This window comes from Penicillium hispanicum, assembly GCF_028827665.1.
Source record: "Penicillium hispanicum strain IBT 35686 chromosome Unknown utg000008l_segment0_segment0, whole genome shotgun sequence".
Classification (NCBI taxonomy): Eukaryota; Fungi; Ascomycota; class Eurotiomycetes; order Eurotiales; family Aspergillaceae; genus Penicillium; species Penicillium hispanicum.
Window position 1 is genome coordinate 2,836,567 of NW_026623200.1, and position 23,221 is coordinate 2,859,787.

Genomic DNA, 23,221 nt, shown 5'->3' on the forward strand with positions numbered 1-23,221 from the left:
GTGGCCTTGATCGACACAGCTGGGCATAGATAGACATAGATGGATAAATCATTCGAGGTTTATTGCAGTTTCTGGCTAGCACCGCCTCAGAATCATCCGGCCCATCGCGGCCACCGCATTGCGCTTTCCACGATCTGATACGGGGAAAATCTCCACCTTGAATAAAAGGCACACGGATCAGTGGAGCCAATGACCAGGTCCGAAGGTATCCACTGTGATAGGCAAGGGGACTGGCTGCTACGAGAGACGGCAATGGTCGACGCCGCAATCCGCCGTGGGAGTGATCGCATACTAATGTAGTCCTGATCGGACACCAGGCAGTTCGCGGTAGTGTATAAGTTGAAGACCTCTAGAGACATTATACACAGTATGGATCCATATTCACAGGGTCTAGTACATCATCAAAGTATTCCAAATACGATTTCAGTCGTCCTGTCATTCATGGCAACACCCAGCCGACGTGATCATGCTTGAGAACCGAAGACAACGATAAACTTGGCATAGATCATTGGAACATGGAACAATGATCAGAAAAGGGTGGTAGGTGCCGTCCGCTGCATCGCCAATAAGGAGACGAGAGAAAAATACCAGCCGATTCAATGGGGTATTGGCAAAAAAAAAAAAATTGAGCTCGGGGAAAAGATAAACATCCGCATGAAAATATGATCCAGTGAAAATCAAACAATGTATTTGGCATGTGAAACAAAATGTTGGGCCGAATCGTGCTTTTTTGCTTTGTTCACTCCACCAGGCAATCAGCCCGGTGTAATAGTATGTACGTGAATGGGTCAGGGTTGAAGAGGCATCAAGTCGATGCGTAGACAAAGAGGAAGCTGCGCATTCCAGCGCAGTTTTGGTGAGCCATACACTCGAGAGGTCGGGAATGGCGTCAAAGATATAGGGAGAAGTCGTGCTCGGGATAGTCACGCTACCACGAGACAGATGGCAAGAGATCTATCAAAAATGATACATCTCCATGAGACCTGCTCCTGGGGGCATATGTGAGAGGTCAAAGTAAATGAGAACATGGAACGTAGGGCTTTAAGACCAAGGTTGGAGATTTGGAGAGGAAGACCCAGCCGGGCCTGCGGACTGTCTTTTCTCGGGTTGCGTAACAACCCATCTCAGGTAGAGACAACCGGTATCACCCATGCATTGTCCACCAGCGAGGACAAACACGGACGAGACCATCAGCCATCGAAAAAGTCGAGCCCGAGCCGAGGCCAGAGGGGATGTTTCGAAAAGTGGTTGATAGAGGCCAAGCCGCAAGGGACGCAAGAGCGGCCCATGCAGGATTGAGCGAGTAGGAAGGCAATCGGATGATCGTTCCAAAAAATCACACCAACTAGCTCGACGGGGAGATCGCTAGGCCGTTCATGAGCTTGGGAAGCGGCTTTCTCCGGGCATTATTTGCCGTTTTGGAAGCCCGCGGAGCTCCATGGATCATGCGGGGGTCCTGCATCAAACTGATGTCCAGTTTCGCCGGTGCTGTAGATGACTGATTAGCTACGGGTATACAGATGGCGCGATCTGCAACTGCCTACCTCTTGTGGCGAGTTGATTATAGTCAGAGGAGAGATTGTTCTGGCTGCGGCTGCTTGGGGCGAAGAAAGTAGCACTGGCGGTTCGCCATAGATGGTTTGAGGTATCGGACAAGAAGTCGGTCGTCGACCGGCTTGAAAAGAGGGATGATCGTCCACGGTTGCGCTTAGAGAGAACAATCTCATCGAACAAAGCCATCTTCGAGTCCTTAGCTTTGGGGCTCGTCCTCTCCCTCTCGCTGATAAACTCATTGAATCCTAATAAATGTGAGTGATGATCTTTCACTGGGTAGTTGCAGACAGCGAAGAGGGTGGCTGACCTTGCGTCTGTTGTAGTACAGCAATGTACTCAGCATGCTCCTGCGGAAGGCTCTTCATAAATGCATCCATGTTGAATGTATAGTACAATCCCGCCTTCTTCTTGTCGCTGCTTGCTGGCACAAGATACTTCTTGTAAGTGTAGAACAAGCTAGCAAAACATCTCACAAAGGCAGCTCGGATCTGATCAGGGTGGAAGGCTGCATCGCACACCAGACAGACCTGAGATGCACAGCGGTTGTGCACAGTCAGCTTGCACGCCGAGCATTTGTACATTCCCTCTTCTGCTCGCTCATCACAGATGGCACACACCATCTTGTCATCCAGTGGCTGGGTCTGGAAATAATGACCTTCCACCCAACAAGTACCTTCGGCGTTGTGAACGGGCTGCATGGTCGCTTGCGGGACAATCGTGGAGGCAGCTATGGTGGACTGAGCATAGACTGATGGGGCATAGGTTGATCCTCCACCATGATCTGTGTTCAGCGTGGTGACCGACAGATTGGATGCATGTCCAAGGAACGGTGCGCTTGGACGCCGATTCATTCCGAGTGACGAGCTTCTCCGCGACGCCGCGTCGAAATGACCAGAACGCTTCTCTCGTAGCGAAGCCTGCAAGGCCATGCCGGAGTCATTCCGTGATGAAGGGGTGGGAGGGGGAGGAGGGAAATGGCCCGAGGTTGGAGAACTCTCTCTCGGGGACGGAGGCGAGGTAGCAACCCTCGAGTTGGAGCTTGTTCCAGGTCGCTCATAACCTTTCGACGAATATCCTCGGGACAGCGCTTGCTCATGTCGAGCATGCAGGAACGCGTTGAAGATCGGAGGATGGTAGGAGTTGGGAACAACGGAAGTCGAACCGAATGCACTAGAGTTAAGTGCGACATACTTGGCCAGGTTTGTCGGTGATGCCCTGGAAGTGTATGTGGCTGAGCTTTCGGACAAGAAAGTATCCCACGGGTACGTCTCGATCGCATATGCCGGAGGTCCCGTTGGAACACCGCAGCGGCTGTGATGAGGAGCTGCCATTTGCAGAAGAGACAACAGCTTCCGCCGCTGGTGACGGGGGAGGGTGGTTGGGCGGACCGTGCTCTCGATCATGTCGTTATCCAAATCCACCAGGACAAAGTCGTCGGTTGGCAAATCAACCTTCTCATAGCGACGCTCGATGCCCACAATATAAGGACAGGGTGCCTCAAGTGCCTGAATCAAACGTGCGGGGAGTACTGGAATCAAGACGCCAGCCCATTGGATCGGGAACAGGAGATCCACCAAAGCCCTGGTTGCGAGGTAAAGCATGGATGTGTGTGATGACAAGAAGATGATTCGCGACTCGGTCAAAGCGTACTCGAAGAGAATGATAATGTTGGGAACGGACAAGGTTCGGAACAAGGCATAAAGATCCGTGTTGCGAGATCCGGGAAGCTCGTTGGATGCCTCCTGCCGTGCGAAGAGCCGCAACTCTCGAATTGCCAGTTCCACTTGAGTCTTGGAGGAGTTCGGGCAGAACGCCTCTGTGCACAAGTTCATGACATAGCGCTCCAGTGGCTGCCAGACGCCCATCCGTGGCGAAGGTGGTGGGATACGCTGAACACCACCCTCGGTCATGGGCACAACAATCGCCTTCAACCATTCCTTCCAGAAACTGGTCATTGTGGCCTCGCGGCCAAGGATCCCGTATGCTCGGGGAATCCAGAACCCGGTATCGCCATCTGTGAGGCCCTCGATCTTCGACGCAGCACCATGCCGGACCGGACGCAGCAGATCAGTCATGAGCCCAATCTTCTCCTCAACCGCGCTAATCTCATCCTCGAGTTGTTCGCGGGATTCAGAGCCCGAGGGCACATTCGGCAGCTGGGCAAGCAGCTGGGACAGCTTGGCACGCTCCGACGCAAGCCGCTCCCCCAAGCTTGCGGCCAGCTCACGCTCCTCGTCTGTCATGTTGTCCTTTCGCCATTCCTCGCAACGCTTCTCCAGCTCCTCGGCTGCATGCTGGTTCAACGGAATCCAGATGATTACACAGATTGCATGGATCTTCGAACCGTTGTCAGTCGTCATAGCAAACCCGTGCCATGTCGACCGTGGCCGTTGGTCGGAGGAGACAATGTTGATATCATTCGGGAAAGCAAACATGGGCACATAGTCGGGGAAATTACCACGCTGCTTCATCTCGTCGGCCATGCCTCGGGTGGGGTAGCGATCAAGCAAGACCGGCTCGAACCGCCGTTTCAACGGATGCATCGTGGGGGAGATCTCGAGTGGTTGCGGGACGGGAATCACCGAATTATAGTTGCTCAGTCGCCGCGAAGTCCGCACGGAGGCTGTGTGAGACAATCCACTGTTAGCCATGGACACACATACTACCAAGCACCAAGGACGTCGAAGGGTCATGAACCGGGGCGAATGACTTACCGCGGCGGGCAACGGATGGCTGCCGCTTCATGCTATTCATGTCCCGGAACGACATGTGCCGGCGAACACTTCCGATACCAGATCTGAGAAGATTGGATCCCGGAGACGGAGATTCCTCCGAAACAATCTTCTGCGTGCGAACGCGCGATCTCGGGCGCGAGTTGGGGGTGATGGCGCCTGCGCTCAAACTCAAGTCCGTCAAAAAGGTGTCTCGCTCCGACGCGAATTTGACCAACGCTTGGTCGAAATCGAAATCGTCGGAGAACATTGTTGAATCTCGCGCTGGAGACGATGCACCCTTGACCGTCAAGCTGCTCCGGTTGCTGTTAGCACCGTTCGTCTGGCCCGAATCTCGAGAGAGGGTTGACAGCCGCTGCTGCGAGGAGCGACGGCTTGCGGCGCCCGCAAACAAGGTCGAAGTCGGGCGGGAGGGGCCATCGGGCGGGTTGTGTTCTTCTTCGGCGTCGGCATCTTCCTGGATGGCATCTGTGAGGGCGGGGCCTGGAGAGGCTGCCCCGTTGATGCGGTAGTCGTCGCCTAGTCGCTTGAATGTCTCCAGGACCTCTGAACCGTCGACGCCAGCAATCCAGAAATAGTCGGCGAGAGGAGCACCCTCCAGAGAGCTGGTCGATGGCATCGTAGGCCTGTCGCGAATGCCCAATTACCCTGACTGGTCAATTTCCGAGCTGTTGTCACCGTCTGTCTCCGTTGTCACCACATGGATCGCAAGCACTCCGACCGCATTCAATCAGGGTATGACAGGTCGCGTGGGAGGGGAATGGAATTGAAGCATGCGCTTAGGCGAAGGCGAAGAGGGTGAGGCTGAGAGAGACGAGGGGCATTAGAAGGCCACTGGAGCAACGAGCAGAAAAGGGAAGGGGAAATTAGGAGGGGCGAGGGGTTGAGGAGTGAAGATCGATTGGGGTGGGCGATGTTTCCCCGTACGGAGCACTCTAGTGCACAACCAGTATTGGTGACGAAGGAAAAAGGAGAGAATGACGAGGATTCCACGCCACAAATAGCACTACGGATCACTTCTGCATGGAAAGCTGGGTGGACTTTCAGGGGCATGGAGCATGGATTTTCTATTTTTTGCTTCTGTGTCTCTCTTTAGTCCGAGCTTGAATGGGTTGAGTTGGACAGGGGGAAGAAAAGCGGATGGTTGCGTAGGCACCTGTAATGCGGTTACTAGTAAGTACGGGAAGTGGGAGTGGCTATCGCTCCTTCAACTTCCTCTCCGTGCAGCACCACGTCTCTTGCAATTGCTCTGCACACGCACACCTCGTGAACAATTCCCCACCATATCGGAGATGCGACAAGTCCTGCGATGTCTGATGGACCTAGGGGCATGCCCCCCTCTTCAGAATCCCATATGCAGGAGGGCCACTCTGATGCAGTTTCGGGCGCGACCTGCAGCCGAATGCGGCGCCACTGGCCGTTGCAATGCTTCTAGACTTCCGGGGTAAACTCGACGGCAACCAGAACACTATTACGGGTGCTCATTGTCATGAGAATGACTGTGATCACTCTCTCCTCGCTCCCTGCGCCTCCCCTTTGTACCCAGCTGAGTCCTGACCTCGTTCACCTCCGCGATGTCCCCACTGCGCACCATACAGCGAACTGATTTACACGACGGGTTTGATCGGTTCGGTGGAGCACATCGCCCGCCTATGCTAGGTTCTCGTGGGAATCCAACCGTTCGGCTAGCAAGGATCCCCGAACGCCGAACCCGGGGGCCATCGTGAGTTGTTCCATGGTCTCGTCAGCAAAACCCAGTCCACACACCCACAGAAATGAGAGAGTTGTGTGCCGAGTGGGAGTGATAGTGATTATTCCAACGGTGCAGGTTCACCATGGGCTCAGGGAGTGGTGTTATCGCATTGCTTGGGGGCGGGATGGGCGAGGACTGACGCTGCGGCGTGAAACATGGCGTTTCTAAAGTCGCTGATCATTTGTGCCGGGATGATGGATGGACCATTTTGCGGTCCTGGCAAGTATCGTCCGCTAACCTATTTTTCAGGTCTGCATGGGAGCAAATTGTCGGGGACTGCCGACGCAGGTCGATTTGCTTTCTGCATGCTCATGGAGCGATGGAGGCCGCCCGCAATATTAAATAAATACACTTGGTTCCTCGACTACCGACACAGACTGTGTGTATATGCCCCTCGCTATTGTTCCCCTTATTGCCTTTTGTAGTCTGAGCTTGACTCAGGAGTCCACCACCAGAGGGCCTGTGCCTCTGGGGCAGCCGATCATTACCGAGCTTGGAGTGGAGCAATATATAGTCAAATGGGGATTTTCGATGGTTTCGAACGAAGATATCTCACGATGGACTCTGTATGGCGGAGGAGAATTCTTCCTTGGAACCCTAATCAGGGCACTCGTTCTCCGGCATTAACCCTACCCCCTTACTTTTGACACCCAGATCACTAATACGTATGCAGTCAATGCTGCCGGGATCTTATTGGCGACTAGGCATTCAGCCCGCCACAGTCACACCAAACCGTCTAGGGCGAACCTTACGTGTAGCATGTACATATGTACATATAACTGTAGCGAGCCAGATGCGAATGCACCAGTAGCCCGTTTGGAATATTATCTGCATTCCTAGGTACCCTAGGCATCCATAGCCCCGGCGAGGTGATCCCAACCTGCATCAGCCCTGCGCACTGAATCTCGCATCCAGAGAAGAAGCGGTGGGCAACAAAAATTTATGCACAGTTACTTATCAACTCTCGACACCCTCGGTGTTCCGTGCCCGAAGGGATTGGTGTGATTATAAGTCACAAGCGGATCCAGCGAGTTTGTCTGGTCAGTAAATTCGCCAAAACCCCGCAACCATTGTGATGATAGTCCAGCACACGACGGGAGTGGTGATGACAAGAGTACCAAGATTGGGCCATCACGAACACCCGTCACATCTAGATTGTGCGGCCCGGTGGGAGCTGAGCTGCGGGCCCAGGGTTCTGGATCCCGAATGTTTATCAGTGATGGGGGCGCCGGGTCTAGACTCTGCGACAAACACTATCTCGACCATCACTGGTCGATCCCCGGCGGAACTACTGTACTGTATACATACCCAAGTCGCTTGCTGATTCGACCGTGCGTCTTATGGCACGGGATGAAGGGTATGGGAAATGTCGTTGTCGTTGTCGTGGTCTCGTCGCGTCTAGAACTACATCTTCAAGCAAGAGACAATACCCCTTAGAGATCCACTCCCGAGCCAACTGCGGTGCAACAACCACGATGCTGGAGGCAGATACATGTCCACTTTTTGCTGTCCTTATTTATTTACACGCACCAGGTGCATGGAAAAGCCGCTTTCCAGCCCCTATGTCTAGTGGCGGCAGGGCCTCGCGGCAAGGTGCGGCTCGGCCGATCGTAGGGACTGAGTAGTGTTATAGGACGAATCACAGCGCTAATAAGAATGGTCGATCGAAAAGAATGGATGGGATCAGACCTCAGCTGTCATGGGTATAGGGTTGCATTCTATGTACTAGAGAGGGTCATTGCACAAGCCAGGCCTCGCGGCACACGACTCCCGTCAACAGCGCACTCGTGTCCTGCAATCAAAGCGGCTACGTGCACCGGAGACTCGGTTGACAGTGGTACTGCAGCACGGGTGCGGCCCATCAGGCGCACGCCGTGTTTCAGCTGCGTCTCCGGCTCATCAGGTTGCCGGTCGTGAGGAACCCCTTGTCCCCCATGGCGCCGCGCCATTCAATCGACAACTGGCCCAGGGTGGCGCGGCCCTCCCGCCTTAGATCCTTCTGAAGAACTTCGAGACCCTCCTGTCGACCTTCTTCCTGCTCCACCACGAACGCGACTTGCAGCACGTCGCGCGGGTTGAGAGTCGGAGGAGCGGATGCCGACTCATCTGAGAAAATCGCGTCCCAGTTCAACGATTGAGATTTGAACGGTGGCTTGGGGTTCAATCGGGTTTGCTGTTGAGAAGTGCGTCAGCCAAGGGCTCTTCGTGGACTCGGGGCATTTCGAGCGGTCTCGCCATTAAAATGAGGTGGATGCTGTGCAGAAGACAACACACTTACTTTCACCACTACGGCACCGTCCCCTACATTCTCGAGTTGCGCCTCCAAGGCGAAACGCAGCAAACGCGTCTTTCCGTATGGGCCCAATGCTTTATTATCCACCTCCAGAGGCGGCAGCTCCGATGCCTTGGTCCGGACACTGAGACACGGTTGCGCGACAAACTGATACAGTTTACGGAACGTCCGGACTCGGCCGCTGGCCGCTTGTGAATCTCGTCCAATTCTTGTTTCCGTGTAGCTGACACTGACAGCTAGGATATGATTTCCTTCCTCTTTAAGGTCATAACGAACGATCTTCTGTAAGGACTCGCCCGTTTGGAGCCCGTCCGACTGAGCAGAGTCCCCGGATGGTTCAAGCTCTAGAGTGGCCACGGATGATGGCGTTTGCATCTCGGCGACGATGCGCACCGATGTCACGACGCGGCCAGTCTCATCACTGGCGATTTCATTGTTTGCACTCAAGGTGCAGGCGAAGGTTTCTCCAACGTAGACCGAACCGAATGCTGGGGGTAAGGTGAGCTGCGTGGGGTATCAGCAAATTGACTATGGAGATCAGTCATGTGGGTGCAGGCCGGCTCACAAGAGGCGTGAGGATGAATTGGTTATCCGATGATGCAGATGGGAAGCTTAAGGAGGCCTCTTGGGAGATCTTTGTATTGGCGGCGGGGAGGGGTGATTGATAAGACAGTGAAGGTCGCGAGAGGCTAGAGAACGGCTGTTAGCGACCGCTGTCCCTCTTCATAACTATGGCTGGTATGACCGGTGTACCGTAATACTGGTATGCCAGCTCATCGTTAGCTCGTCCTCGGTCTTCTCTCGCCCTCTTGATGGAGCTTGCGTACCTTTCAGGGAAACTGCATGGGGCTCCTTCGGGGCGTCGGCGCCCGACTGGGCTCGTGGGCGTGCCATGAATCCAACGACGTTTCAAATTGATGATACAGAAGGTAGATCCGTCCTGCACTCCCAGCGGGAATTGCAGTGCTCTCAGCGAGTCATCTTGGGGACAATGATGAGCAAGAGACGCACGTTGCGTTGACCGATAGCGATAGCTGTCAGGATAGGAGGGGCCCGACCAATTGGAATCAAGGAGAAGAAGTCTGGTTACTATTCCGCCCAATCCGCCAGAGGGGGCGTACGCTTAACTAATCATAACATACAGGAAAAGGATAAACTATTAATGCGAGTCTCTATATACTTATTCCGACAGTGTTCGTGTTTAACTCACGCACTCTTGGTATCTGCCTCCTGTCTCTGTTATTGTCTCCCGCAGAAATTATGAAGTAGGTATATGTTAATCTAGGAGGGAATATGATATATAGAGCGGGGAAGTATCAGGATAGGACTATAGATCTATTCCGGTTTATACCTATAAAAAGGGCGACCTACGAGTAGTTAGATATATCTCTTTCTCTTCCTCTCTAAGGTTTAGTTCATTGAACCCAATTGTATCACTCCGTTCCTTGCGTGATCCAACCACCTTTAATGCCCAGGGACTCTAGACCTACATACGGCCTAGAATAGGTGGTAGTAACGAGGAACAAGCAAGGTTAGAGGACTTTGGCTACCAAGATAAGTATTCCATTCGCGGAGCAGACTAACACACGAGAGGACAGTTGGCTGGTGTGTAACACTAAACTGATCCACTATACCAAAATCTCCACTAAACTGACCGAGGCATATAACCAAGTTTGCTTCCTATCCAGACCACGAATATGTTCGCTTTGACACTTTCTACCTAGGTAGCTCTGTCCAAAATCCTGACAACGAATCAAGAGGGGCTGCAGAAATCACCTGCCGGGCAGTTGGCGGATGAGACGTAGTTGACTGTCAATTCTCCATTCCCAACATCATTCCCAGGTTGCGTAGGGTCACTTCCACATGTTTCGCATCCATGATCAACCAGATTGTCGATACGGACTAGGACATCGTTGAGGGTACCGCTCGCACCATTTTGGTAAAAAAGGCAGCAGCCGCCTCCTAGAACGGCATGAGGTTTTCGGAGCGTGCATGCAATTTGCTCTAAAAACATTGTCAATACACGCCAGTAATAAACATCATTTGCCAATATGAGAACTTACTGCCTTCAGAATAAAAGTCGTTACCGTGCCCCTGATCGATTCGGCCTTTGATCATTCCTTGCATAAACTGCAACGCAGACATGCCCTGATCGCCATCACAGGGCGTGACCACGGATCCGCAATTAGAGCTTCCGCGACAATTAATGCCGAGCGCGGAGGATGTCGAGGCAATAGCAAGAATATTGCCAACCAAGAATTTCATATGCATAGTGAAGAGTGAGTAGTAGTGAAGGTAATCGAAGAGAAAAGATAGTTTTTCTTGCAAATCCTATCCGCTGTCTTGCAATAGCCCTGACTTATATACTTCAGACGTTCAGAGAAACTATCCTGATATATTTCAGGCCGCCGACTATATTCTAAGCCCCAAACTATAATCCAGGCCCTCAACTATATTTCAGCTCCATGTGTCCCGTAATACCTATCGACCCACAATGAGTAAAACCGCCCCCCACAAGCAACTATGCCCTTTCAGGGCAACGCACCAACACAACAATTTCTACTCCGTGGCAATTCATCAATTTCAATTGGCGGTGGGCTTTTACACAACTTATTTGACTTTCGCTCCAGGTGTGCCAGAAACGGTAGAGTTGGGAGGCCTTTCAGGGTCCGCCCTGGTTGCCTGACGATCCTGTCTGGCCTTATTCTCACTGTTTTCTAACACAGCCTCAACGATTTGCATCTTTCACATTCGTTAGCGCTGTACTGAGCTTGGAGTCAATAGTGAACCGTGGAAATGGCAACCCAACATGGACCCCGACAATATTAGGCCCACGACCTCAATGTAAGTCCGAATAGGGCATCTTTTGTGTTTATCACCTGGTGAGGCCACTACTATACTTCCCTCTCTTGAACAGATTGAGCATTATTACTCACATGGATTGATTGATTTGCTGATGGATAGGCAGGAGTCAATCAAGAGTAGTGCACTGTATTTTTTCGCGTCATCGGTCGAATTGAGCGGGAAAGTCTCACCTATCTACTTCTTCTCCTGCGTGATAAATTCGAACCTCGAGCTGCTTGGAACAAGCACACTCAACAATACAGTTGTCCATGACAAGTTTCCTGTCTGATCGCATTTCATGGTCAACACAGCAACCACTACGACTAGCACAGTCCTCACGAAGAGGATACGGTGGAGGTGCCATTGAGGGAACGCCATGGGTCAAAATCATCTAGATACGGTAACTGTACTGATCGCCCACGCGCTTCCTAGTATAGTTTTAGTCCAATGGCTCTTACTGGAAGGATCTCATTTTGAGTTCCGGCGTGACTCGAATCTCATTTAGGCCCTGTGTGACCTGGAATGAAGGAACACGTTGGAGGGTTAGAACGGGGTGGAAAATCTAGGCGGGGGAGGATATACCGCTAGTCTCTTGTACCCTCTAGGAAAGATCAGCGGCTCCCTCGTGATGTCTACTATATCGCTGGAAGCCAGTGTCCCTTGGCAGTAGGGAGTGAATAGGAGGGAGTACTTATTTTTGGAATGATCATTTCTAAGGGCGCGGGGGCTAGAGCACACATATCCTTCCTCTATGGCCGACAGCAGCTCTCCAGATTACAAGCTGCACTTGAAACAGTTGGAGGAAAAGTACGAGCTGGAAAAAAGTCAGCGGAAGTGGGCAGAAGATCGACACAAGCAAGTAGAGAGACGGAAGCAGGCCGAAGATGAAGGTAGATAGGAGAAAGAGAGACAGGAGTAAGCCGAAGAGCACACTCGACCGACTACTTTCATAGAGTTCTTACGCTATTCCCACAGCCTCCTCTTACAATCGTTGAAAGTTGAGACACTATCTCGCTCGACTACTGGGAAAATACCCCTTCCTACCAGGAAATGTTGCCTAATACAATTGAAACACTAGAGCGTCTACTCAATATAATAGTTAGAGCTCTACTAATCCGTCTCTAGCTACCTTTAGCTGATACTAGGATGGTCGCTATATCGGTTCTTATTATTGTATAAGTTAGAAGGATTAGGTCGATAGTTTTATTATACACCTATAAGCAGGGAGTGAGGACTCGAGGCCTATATGCCGATAACGCTATATATAGGGTAAGTTATCTCTGAATAGCTTCAATATAGAACAAGATAGCTTATCGTCTTTAGATAGGGCAATCCGGGCTTATAACTGTCAGGATGGGAGGGGATCCGACCAATTGGAACCAAGGAGAAGTCTGGGTTGCTATTCCGCCCAATCATTTAGGGGCTTTGAATGGATCAACTGTTAATGCGAGTTTCCACACACTCATTCCGACAGGGTCGCCCCATATTCTCGGGGACGCGACAATCGTTTTTGCGTCTGAATCGATCGAGAATCGAATCTCTCAACCAAATCTCTCACTTATTGTCTTGCTTTATAGCTGCTATCGTTTCCAGGATTCGATGCCAGTCTCGTCTTCAGTAGTTGACTAGTTGACTACCCCCTGCAGACTGTCGGTGACATCACCTGTCATCTTTGATCCCCACATCCCCCTAACTAAGTACTCACAATCTCAACTTGTGCACTTAGGAGCTCTGTTATCTTCTCCATATATCTCGCGAGTCCTGATCATCAGCCGCATCTTTTCCTCCGTCGAACTGGACTGCAATGGCTATTGATCAAACTACACTCCCCCGAGGTCAAGATGATCCCCTATCTTCCATGCCGACATCCTCCAGCGCTACCAGGAATGCGCCTCGGATAACGCCTCGGACATTCTCAACCAACGATGTTCCCAGGCCTCGTGCAACTCCTGTGAAGCGTGGGGAGAAACGAAAGGCTGGTTATTCCGATGGGCCACCCCCAAACACCGAGGTTATCGACTTGACTGGGAATGTGCCTCAGAGCGTCGCCAAGAAAGCCAAAAGCTCACCGAAAAATGCCTTCGATTCACCCGTTCCAGAGCGTCGTGCGCGGAGATTTCGTAACCACCCACCGCGTCCCTTCCTTGAAAGGTTGGAGCGAGTCCGGGTCCAGAGGTTTGTTTACCGGAGCGACAGGACTTGACTGGTGAGACATCAGCTAACCAGTGTACAGAATGTTTGTCGTGGGCCATACAGTGGGTGGTACAGAGGACGCTCCCGAGATTTCATTTGACATTGTCGGCACAACGGGAAACCTCTACAAGACAGTCATTAGGAAGGAGCCAATTTGCAATTGTCCGGACGCGCTGAAAGGCAATCAGTGCAAGCATATTTGCTATGGTACGTTCCCTCGAAGACCCCAAAACTGGAGGTCTCGTTTCTAGATGGTTGCGTGCATATTCCTATCCGGTATTCTTACTGATGGCGTCTCAAGTCCTTGTCCATGCGCTCAAAGCCCCCAGCCATCTCCAGTACCAGCTGGCCTTTTTGGCCTCGGTAAGGACTCCCCGTTCCAACGCCCGATATTTTGCTATGAATCCGTCCTGCTAACTATGACGGGCGCAGGAGCTTCGCGAAATCTACCAAGGCTCCTTTCTGAGTCAACCGCAGAGCAAACCCGGCTCAGTCGAGGACAACAATGGCAACCGGAAACCCATTGAAGGCGACTGTCCGATCTGCTTTATGGAGTTCGAGCCCAACGAGGAGGTCGTCTGGTGCAAGGCCGCCTGCGGAAACAACATCCACAAAGCATGCTTCGACCAATGGGCAGCCAAGTCGCACGCCAATGGGGTCCGCTGTGTCTACTGGTAGGTCTTAATGGCAACCCCTGAGTGCTCGGAGAATAAGCAAAGCTGATCGGTGTTGTATCAGTCGCACACCCTGGGAATTTGAAGGTTTCACTCCCAGCCTTGAGTCACTTAAACGCACCGGCAACGTCAATGAAGATGGCTACATCAACGTTGCAGCGCAGTATGGATTGTCTGATCGACGGGGTACGAGTCCATCCCTGTACTTCATCCCTCCCGCTGCGTGCTGGGATCCCGTTGACAAATTACTGACCATTTCGCCTCCAAATAGATTATTCCGTGTACTCGCGTTGGTCAACTGCCCGACAATCGTTCTACTATGGGCAGCCACGTAGGGTTCGCTATTATTACGGCCACTACTAGTACGATGAGATTGAGACCCATTTGTCCCAAACAAGTGCAAGATCTGGCACCGTCGATTACCAGGGCACGATCGAAACTGGATTCAGGCGTTGAAGGCGAATGAAACTGCAAGGGCGGCGGATTGCTATGCATAGTTACCTTATTGCAGGTTGAGATACCCTATATGAATAATTCGCGATATCCAAATCCCGATCTATTATTCTCAGCACCATGACACTCAGTATTGACCAGTGTTTAATTACCAAACTCAAGACAGAAACCAGATTAAAATGCAAAACACAGTCGGTTCTCATTGCCGCGATGCGAACCTGCCTGTATATGGGTATCATAGCAAAGGCCCGTCCATCAATAACACGTAAAACCCCAAACACCCCCAAGATAATATAAACTATTTGTAACACCATTCTCATCACCCACCTTTCAGGATGCGCCGGCCTCTACGGATAACAGCAGTGCTAATGGCATCTTCACCCGTCATCCAGGACGGCATGCGTTCAGGGTCAACCACACCCAATTCTGCGAGTCTGCGAATCCCACCGATGACATCAGATCCGGCGAATGCCAATGACACCGGAGGCTGATTCGAGCTATACGAACCATCCGCAACATCTCCTTCTTCCTCATCGGAAGTAGGTCGGTCGAGTAGCCGGATGTCGAGACGGTCGAGAGGCGCTGGAGTCAGCGAGGACGCTGTTGATCCGAAGCGGGACTCCACCGCAAGCCTTCGTTTCTTGGACGTGGGCGAAAGAGCACCAAAGTCGCTGCCTGCAGCTTGTCGTTTCTTTTGGTACTGCATCGATGACGGCGCTGCGCCGACGACGTCTGCGTTCTCCTTGTTCTCATCTGCGGTTGCTCTCTCGGGGCCTCCGCACATGTGTTCGTCTGCTGAGACGGTGTTCGAGGGTCGCGGATCCAGCGGGCTCCCTTCGAGAGCTGCGTCAGCGAAAATGCTGAAAGCGCCGTTCGCTGCCGTTGAGCGTCCGGGTCCGCGTAGTGCGAGGAGAGTGGGTAGGTTCTTGGCGGCTAACGCAGTGGCCTTCAGGGTGTATCGCTCCTGTGGGCGAGAGAGGGCTTTCGGAATTGCCTCACGCACGAGGCGCTGGAGACTTCGCGGGTCGGTTGCAATCGAGCTTGTTGAGGGGGCAGCTTGTTTGGAGCCCGTGGACGCGGTGATGGAGGTGTAGACATAGGGGCAGCTGTCGGGGAATGCGACATAAACCACACGCGAGGAGTCGCCAAAGATCTCGGGGTTTTGGCGAGGGGATTGGTAGGGCGAATCGATGATGAAGATGCGGAGGATTGTTAGGGGAAGCGTGGATGAACGCCCCAGGTGGTAGTGTGCTTTCACCAGCGGGGAGATCTCCTGCTGGAGAGATTTCACAAACGTCGCCGCCTGCATGCGCGGAATATTGCCCGACCAATCTTTGCTGTCTGATACTTCGCTGGACTTTGTTGGCCTCGGATCGATGCGACTGAGCTCCAGTGCTGTCCAACGCAAGCTGGCTGGGTGGTCGTCCATGTAGCGGAGGTCCGCCATTGCCAGCTGTCGCAGTGTAATACCGTGTCGCCAATCACCCTCTGTAATTCGCTCCAGTACCTCCCGTTTACCACCTTTCCGATCCTGCAGGTCTTCGTAGGTTTGACGTACATCCTCGACCGTCTGTGCGGCGGGGTATGCGAGTGTTTCTTCGTCGTCGCTACCATTTTCTTCCTCGGACTGGAGGTATGGAGGGAAGGATGCGATATTTCGATCATCCAGCCATAATAAAGCTAGCAATATTAAAGCTTGCCGTGATAGCTTGTTTAATGTCTTGGTCAGGAAGGGAGTCGTCGAGGGAATGCGGAGATTGTTTGGGAGACTCGCTGTAGTCGGAGCGCGAATCGTTTTAGGACGCGCCATGACCAGCGATGGGGATGAGGTGGCAGCTGAACTTGGTTCTTGTAGAGGTCAGCGGATACACATGGCTGTTGACGTGTCAGGAGGAACAATGTTGCAACAGCTATAGTGTTTTCTCGATCCAGATTCCGCGCGCCTCGAAGCATCAACAACGGCACGTGTGATAAGCCTTTCTTATAAGTCACGTGATGTTATCTATAATGTGTTTCCGAAAAGGGTTTAGTGTTCCACGGTCTTCTTAAGTGATTAGAAACAGCATTCGAGACCCAGGACTCATCGTCTGGGGCAAACAGGGAGAAACCAAACGCAGCCAGAGACCGAAAAGCCATCGCGCTGACCAAAACTGCGTATACGTGTCCACGATGTGGGTCTGCATGCACTGGAAGACCATCATACTGCCCACACTAAAGGGAGAAGTGCCGATATTGGGGGGCGATCCAGTGTTGAAGGGTCTAGGCTGTCCAGCCGTAGATGAAGAGACCAGCTGGAACACAGATGGTGATGGCGAGCAAGGGTAAGTGGAACTCAGAGTTTTCTGTGTCGTTATTGCAGGCCCTGGGACGGCGATAGGGTATGCCCATGGAGCTTAGATCTAGCATGGAGCACAGACGTATCATCAACTACTCGGCAAATTGAGAGACGAGACTACTATGGAGGGAGGTTGGCCTAAGTGGACCGATGAAAGGAAGAATACATCCTGTCAAGAAATAGAAGAGAACGTCAGTTGATATGTATGGACGTGTAGCTAACCCTGTTTGGATTTAATGATACATACACATGCTTCGACCAGCACCTGTGGACTTACTACAGATGTATTGTAGGTCCGTAATCCGTAGCCAAGGCGATGTCCACCTCCCTTCCATGGGGCAACCTAGCCCTGGAGGTAATTCAACCTGAATAATGGCGCTCGGAACACGTTCGCGGAAATCACGATGATGCGAATGTGACTTCACCCCGAACCGGTCGCCAGGCTGACAAATTGCAGGTTGCAGGTAGCCCTGAAGGTAAGGTTCACCCGAGGGCCAATCAGAGCTGCAGGCAGGCAAGCCACCCCTGGGGAATTCAACGTGGGAAGCCGCGCTTGTCGCTGCAATTCCTGCGCCGAAGGGGTTGTGTTGCCCTTGGCCTTGGTGGCTTTGAGGGCGAAACGAGTGAGATTGGAGCTCCACGCGTAGACGTTGAGGGAATCAAGATCTGTGCGATGGGTCTTCCCTATTTTGGGGGCGCATTTCCGGGAGTGGATTCGTGAGGTGGGTTTGCCCTCCGATCTTCGGTGATCGGCTTCTGTACGGCGTTGTCCGAAGAGTATTGTACAAGAATGCCATGACCTTCAAGGGAAGGCCAGATCGAAGAGGGAAATTCAAACAAGAGCAGCAGATGCCACCGTAAACCGCGTCTTCTGGTACCTGGAGGCGCACACAAGAGAGGAAGAGAGGAAGAGCCGGAAGTAAACGCCGAAAGCGCAAACCGGGGATTAATCATCTCTCCATCGCCTCTTCCCCCACCAACCCACCAACCACGAGCCTCAAAGGAAAAAAGCCCACTTCTCTCCCCCGTGCGACTCCTGCTTCCCCTCTCCATCTCTCCATCTCCCTCGCCATCGTCTTCGATTCCATCTCCCCTGGTGGAATCAGCGTCCACGCCGTATACCTCACAGTCTTATCGACCCTCCCCGGCTGGGTTGGTACAGACTCGCCTCCCGGACCAGAGCCGCATCCGGCGTGCCCGAGTCACCTCTGTCGCCCGCGCGACACCGACACCCTCATCCCTTCTCGCGTCGGGAGAAGGACTGGGCAATTGTCGCCATTACACCTTGATTGTCTCGATCAGTCAACGCGATTTTGACATCCACCATGGCCGGATACAACGGGCGCCGCGCCCCGAACTTCTCGCAGTATCTCGATGATCTGAACGCCATCCCCTCGGCCTACGACCAGGCTCTGCAACAGCAGCAGCAACAAAATGCATTCAACGTCGACGATGAACTGGCGCTTTTCACCAACGCCGAGTTCTTCGATTTCGACCACTTCGGCAACCTGGGCCTGCCTACATTCGACTCGGTGGACGAGAAGACTACACATGCCGAGTCCATGTCGGACCAGTCTCCCCAAAATGCGGACATGAAGTTCTTGGATTTTTTGAGTGGTGAGTTGTGACCCTGCTTCCTATTGGTCGCGTCGAAAGGTTGGACAGAATCCCCATTGCATGTCTCCTGGATCACACCATCTGCCAATCAGCCCTGTCCACAGCGATAGCCATTATTGAACCATACGTGCATGGCGCACGAAGGGTTGATTGGATGCTTGCTGGTTTCCCCTCACTTGCATCTGTTGGAGCATGACTTGGCCTGATGTCGCCTTCTGGGTGCTATATGTTTTCATCCGCATCCCGCGCCTACGTCGGCAAGTTGGTCCTTGGCAAGGTTTTCTCTCGGGGCCCCTGCATTTCTATTGGGGCTGCGGCGCTGGAAGAGCTTACCCTCGTCCTCGATCTGCACCCGGAGATTGGCCTACTCACTACGCGAGCACTCTCCGCTATTACGCCATTTCACGTGATCTGACGGGAGCCTTGCCATACGGGTTCGCCAACCACTTCGGGTCACCGAAAGACGCGACCATGTGGATAGTTCTCTTCAGCGGTCGATACTAACAATTGTTTGTTAGATGGATTGGGCAATGTGACCGATTTCCAGCCCGACCTGAATGGGGTCAATGGCTCGATGCAGATGCCTCCCGCGTCGTTCTCGGCAGTCCCGTCTGCTCAGAACGGCCCGGCGGCCGCCCACACGGCACCGGCCTCAGCTGCGCCCATGCCCGCGGTCCAGGACGTAGTCCCGGATTCTACCCCGAGCCCGGTGTCTGCTCCCACGCCCGCTTCCGGCCCCAAGCGCAAGAACACCCAAAAGTCGACCCAGGCCAGCGCAGAAGAGGCTGCCCGAAATGCCGCTGAAGAGGACAAGCGTCGCCGGAACACCGCTGCCAGTGCCCGTTTCCGTGTGAAGAAGAAGATGCGTGAGCAGGCACTGGAGCGTTCTCTCAAGGAGACCAATGACAAGAACGACGCTCTTCAGGCTCGCGTTTCTCAGTTGGAGCTGGAGAACCACTGGCTTCGAGGCCTGATCATGGAGAAGAACGGCAGCGAGGAGCACAACGAGGCATCCGAGAAGGCCATCTCGGACATGTTCAAGACCTTCATGGCGTCCCGCAAGGACGAGACTTCAAGTCCCTCGGAGACAAAGCACGGTGTTGGAACGAGTGCCTAAAGCACTTGAAGGGAAAAAAATGAAATGACAAAAACCAGAAAAAAAATCCCAGTGATCCAGTTCATTGCACTGCTTCCCCTGCTGCTTTAGATGGTGGCTTTCTCCCATCACTTACCGTCTTCTGCGTCTGCTTCTTGTTCATAATGTTTTCAGCGATCTTATCTTTTTTAACAGCAGCCCGGGCTCTTGAAAATGGCCTCTGCGGGTTGAGGAGGCGATGATTGATGATTTTTACGGTGCAGTTTACTTGAATAGAAATCCTGGCTCCCACTGTTCACTGGTGCATACCGTAATGCAGTACAAGCTGCTCCTGCTCTCGACCTGGAGATGTCTATCTCGGGAGACGTATGAAATCTGGCGATGATGCTTACGCTTCACTTTATGTCTCCAAAGTCAATATGTCTGCAGCATATCTTCATTACAAGTCGCGTCCGATCGGGAATATTCGAGTCTGGTGGGTTTGGTGCATTCGGCCCTGGTTGGGCTTAATATCCGGTCAATTGGCCAAGTACCTAATGTGGGAGACCATCGACGCGCTCGTCGAGTTATTTATTATACCACTACCCAGGCACTGGTGTGATTCCTGCTCTTCAATTTCCAGGGCACCTACAACACCTCTCCGGGTGGACGCGACCTCCTACACGTATCGCAATATGCTCTGCGGTTGCAACTATACAGCATCAATCTCCTGGGATGCACGACTCACATCCAATTGACTTGGATTTGTATGATGTCTGAATAGCATTCTTGTCCCGGCCAGACAGAGCGCTTGGATATCCATCACATATAGTGGTTAGGCTGCGTTAGGTGAAGAGAATGCTGAGTGACGGATTAACGGACTGATTGATTGATCTCTCACTTTCGTCGATCCTAATATACCTACGTATATATCTCTTAACTCACCATGCACTCTCAACGCTTTCACTCTTCGATCATCTTAACCGTCTTTACCGTCGCATATCCTTGTTTAAATCGCTGATCCATCAATTCCACCTATAGTCTCTAGGCAACTAAACCACAACAGAATATAACCAGATGGCGGCTGTGTTATATAGATAGAAGAGGGTCAGACAGTCGAGGCACCATAACTGCATTAAGGGGTATGAATCATTGAATTGAGGAAAAAATAGTAGGTTAATTAGTTAAGTGAGGCAGTCCAAATTAACTGCCTATGCGGGACTTTTAGCTGCATAAGCTCAGCTGTAACCCGACTTCCATCTATTTTCACCCCACAAGCAATCTCAAAACCCCCAGCCATCACCATCCATCTTCCTTGAGTTTGAAAAGAAGGAGAATCCACAGACGATCTATAATGGGTGAAAATACAGCAGGAAAAGGTACCGCAGATGAGAGGAACAAGAAGTGGGAGATGGCATTCACGGCCCGGATGAGGCAGATCGTCCCTGGTCTCTTCCTCGGGAATGTTGAGGCATCGCACAAACGAGACATGCTTCAAGAAAATCATATCAACGCCATTGTCTCCCTTACTGATGCCCGGTGGGTATGGTGGAATACTGCTACAAGAAAGGCAGGCATTCCAGAACATCGCCACAGATGGGTTCAGTGTGCAGACTCGTCAACACAAGACCTTCTTGCTCATATGAGCGATATTTGCGACTTTATCGACCAAATGGCCTCTCCTGCTCTTGCGTCATTGTCCTCTCTGCCTGACGACCACAAGCATGCTACGAATGATGAGCCATGCGGTGCACCTTCGGAAGCGATATTAATCCACTGTGATCTTGGCATATCACGCTCGCCAACGATTATTATCGCCTATCTCATGCGCAAACTCCGCATCCCGAAAGGGGTCGCATTGAATTTTGTCCAATCCAAACAGAAAATCAAGCCGAGCCCGAATCTCACTCGTCAACTTCAAGTTTGGGAGGAGGTTGGGTATCAAGTATGGGAGAACGAAGAGAGGACTGTCCCGAAGGCGCCATACAAAGCGTTTCTGGAAGACCGGGCTGTCCTTTTGGAAAAAAGGGGGCTGACTGGAAACGAGCCACTTGCACCCCAGAACCTTTAATATCTGCATGCCTGCAAATCTGCATTTCAAGCACAATCAGAAGCATAATCCTCTGTTGACTGTCTCTGCATACTCACACTCATCTCCGACTTCAGAACCTATCTATCCGCCGCATCTACAGGGGCCGACGGCATAGATAGGGCCTATTTCAAACCCAACTTGACTCTGTTATCACTTATTCGTGGTAAATATGGTGCATGTATGGCGGTGACTACCAAATTCAGAAATTTGCTGGACTGTCAAAATGTAGACAGACAAATTGCATGACCCTGTAGGCCTAGGTTCATTTGTTTACAAGCTTCGTATAAATGCATCTATGTGATCAATCTCGCTGCATACTGTTAGATATACATAGAATGGGACCTCGGCACACTCCCGAGAGAAACATCATGATCTCCTGGCAACAACCACGACTCCTCTGACAACTCCCGACCGGGCCCACCAACCAAACACCCTCTTGGCCGCGCTGTATTTGCGCATCTTCAGTCCAAATGGCCTCGCCTCGCTGACCCTGCGCTCAAGGAATCCAGCCAATCCCGAAAACACATGACCGGAGATATCCCTCATTTCCACGAGAGAAGGATCGTACCCCGCTGTCACCAGCATCTGGACATAATCGCCCTGCGAAATGAAATTCGAGAATGGCGCACCTGTGACCCAACAAACCAATCGCAAAAGCAGACGATCCCACCACGACGCACCGTCGGCGAGAATGAGATCGAACGCCATAAACGAGGCGTGCAGGGTGCTGCACGCGTATTGAAGGATGGGGAGACGTGAAGGGCGGAAGTGATAGACGGCGTCGAGCGCAAGAAGCCAGGTAGCCGTATTGGGCGCCTGCGACGTCCCGATGAGATCGTTGATTGAAGCCTCCAAGTCGCCAGACCAGCTGGTCGGATCGGCCGCATCGGCGCAGAAGATCTTGGCTGATGAACGAGAGGTAGCGCCTTGAAGACCCTGGTGGGAGCTCTGAAGTCGCTTCTTGGCGAATGCTGCTTGCGCGGGCTCGACGGTGATACCGATATAGTCGTCGATCAGTGGTGGCGCGGACGCATGCGGGATGCGTGGCCGTATGGCAGGGCTAGGCGCCTCAGTAGCTTTGGAACCTGACGCTGAGGCTGGATTCTTGGTGGATGGAGAGGCATCTCTTGCAAGACTGGCCAAGTACAGCGATTGGTCCCCGCAGCCGCATCCTACATCCACCACTCTCACGGACTGAGCTTTGTCTGGCCAGAGGCTGGATGCCAGGACCTGGTCCAGCAGGGCCTGACAGGCCTCGGCGAAGTCGGTGGTAGACTACACTGTATCAGTGGAACATTCGACGAACCAAGATGAATCCTGCATCATTCAGCAAGGCTTACCTCCCAATAGCCCAAGTTCATCCACATGGTGGGCGATGGCAGTGGCATGTTGAGCACCGCATGGTCTAGCCCATACAGTTCAGGGCGAGGGGCCGACACGACCCGTTTCAGAAACCCCAGCATGTCTGTTCTAGCAAGACTATTGAGTGACAAGTCACAGGTAGGGGTGTGATCATGGAGTTGTCAGTGGTGCGGAAGACAGAACGACCGTGTGCTCGCTCTGCGTGTCGGCGCCAAGCCTTGCAGTCCCGCCCGACTTGACATAT

The 23,221-nt window shown here is 52.4% G+C and overlaps 9 protein-coding genes across 9 annotated transcripts; 4 read left to right on the plus strand and 5 right to left on the minus strand.

Annotated features, from left to right (window-relative positions):
• Positions 1–1,345: 1,345 nt before the first annotated feature.
• On the minus strand, positions 1,346–4,905 carry N7459_009871 (dDENN domain protein; the record flags this gene model as incomplete). Its single annotated transcript, XM_056949039.1, has 4 exons — positions 1,346–1,488; positions 1,545–1,799; positions 1,862–4,177; positions 4,269–4,905. The coding sequence occupies 4 exons, from the start codon at positions 4,903–4,905 to the stop codon at positions 1,346–1,348; spliced, it is 3,351 nt and encodes a 1,116-aa protein (XP_056796264.1).
• Positions 4,906–7,918: 3,013 nt separating this feature from the next.
• On the minus strand, positions 7,919–9,226 carry N7459_009872 (trafficking protein particle complex subunit 13; the record flags this gene model as incomplete). The annotated part of the gene is made up of 4 exons (XM_056949040.1): positions 7,919–8,212; positions 8,318–8,836; positions 8,898–9,032; positions 9,086–9,226. 4 exons carry the CDS (start codon positions 9,224–9,226, stop codon positions 7,919–7,921), a joined length of 1,089 nt encoding a protein of 362 aa, XP_056796265.1.
• Positions 9,227–10,085: 859 nt separating this feature from the next.
• Positions 10,086–10,603, minus strand: N7459_009873 (uncharacterized protein; the record flags this gene model as incomplete). Its single annotated transcript, XM_056949041.1, has 2 exons — positions 10,086–10,336; positions 10,396–10,603. The coding sequence occupies 2 exons, from the start codon at positions 10,601–10,603 to the stop codon at positions 10,086–10,088; spliced, it is 459 nt and encodes a 152-aa protein (XP_056796266.1).
• A 2,377-nt stretch (positions 10,604–12,980) lies between these two features.
• N7459_009874 (RING finger protein) lies at positions 12,981–14,378 on the plus strand (the record flags this gene model as incomplete). Its single annotated transcript, XM_056949042.1, has 5 exons — positions 12,981–13,351; positions 13,410–13,576; positions 13,671–13,732; positions 13,802–14,043; positions 14,108–14,378. 5 exons carry the CDS (start codon positions 12,981–12,983, stop codon positions 14,376–14,378), a joined length of 1,113 nt encoding a protein of 370 aa, XP_056796267.1.
• Positions 14,379–14,815: 437 nt separating this feature from the next.
• Positions 14,816–16,306, minus strand: N7459_009875 (CENP-N/CHL4 family protein; the record flags this gene model as incomplete). Its single annotated transcript, XM_056949043.1, has 1 exon — positions 14,816–16,306. The coding sequence occupies one exon, from the start codon at positions 16,304–16,306 to the stop codon at positions 14,816–14,818; it is 1,491 nt and encodes a 496-aa protein (XP_056796268.1).
• Positions 16,307–16,665: 359 nt separating this feature from the next.
• On the plus strand, positions 16,666–16,939 carry N7459_009876 (uncharacterized protein; the record flags this gene model as incomplete). The annotated part of the gene is made up of 2 exons (XM_056949044.1): positions 16,666–16,817; positions 16,912–16,939. The coding sequence occupies 2 exons, from the start codon at positions 16,666–16,668 to the stop codon at positions 16,937–16,939; spliced, it is 180 nt and encodes a 59-aa protein (XP_056796269.1).
• Positions 16,940–18,156: 1,217 nt separating this feature from the next.
• On the plus strand, positions 18,157–19,565 carry N7459_009877 (putative bZIP transcription factor (MetR); the record flags this gene model as incomplete). Its single annotated transcript, XM_056949045.1, has 2 exons — positions 18,157–18,448; positions 18,967–19,565. The coding sequence occupies 2 exons, from the start codon at positions 18,157–18,159 to the stop codon at positions 19,563–19,565; spliced, it is 891 nt and encodes a 296-aa protein (XP_056796270.1).
• Positions 19,566–20,877: 1,312 nt separating this feature from the next.
• On the plus strand, positions 20,878–21,594 carry N7459_009878 (uncharacterized protein; the record flags this gene model as incomplete). The annotated part of the gene is made up of 1 exon (XM_056949046.1): positions 20,878–21,594. One exon carries the CDS (start codon positions 20,878–20,880, stop codon positions 21,592–21,594), a length of 717 nt encoding a protein of 238 aa, XP_056796271.1.
• Positions 21,595–21,981: 387 nt separating this feature from the next.
• Positions 21,982–23,078, minus strand: N7459_009879 (uncharacterized protein; the record flags this gene model as incomplete). The annotated part of the gene is made up of 2 exons (XM_056949047.1): positions 21,982–22,890; positions 22,956–23,078. 2 exons carry the CDS (start codon positions 23,076–23,078, stop codon positions 21,982–21,984), a joined length of 1,032 nt encoding a protein of 343 aa, XP_056796272.1.
• Positions 23,079–23,221: the final 143 nt, after the last annotated feature.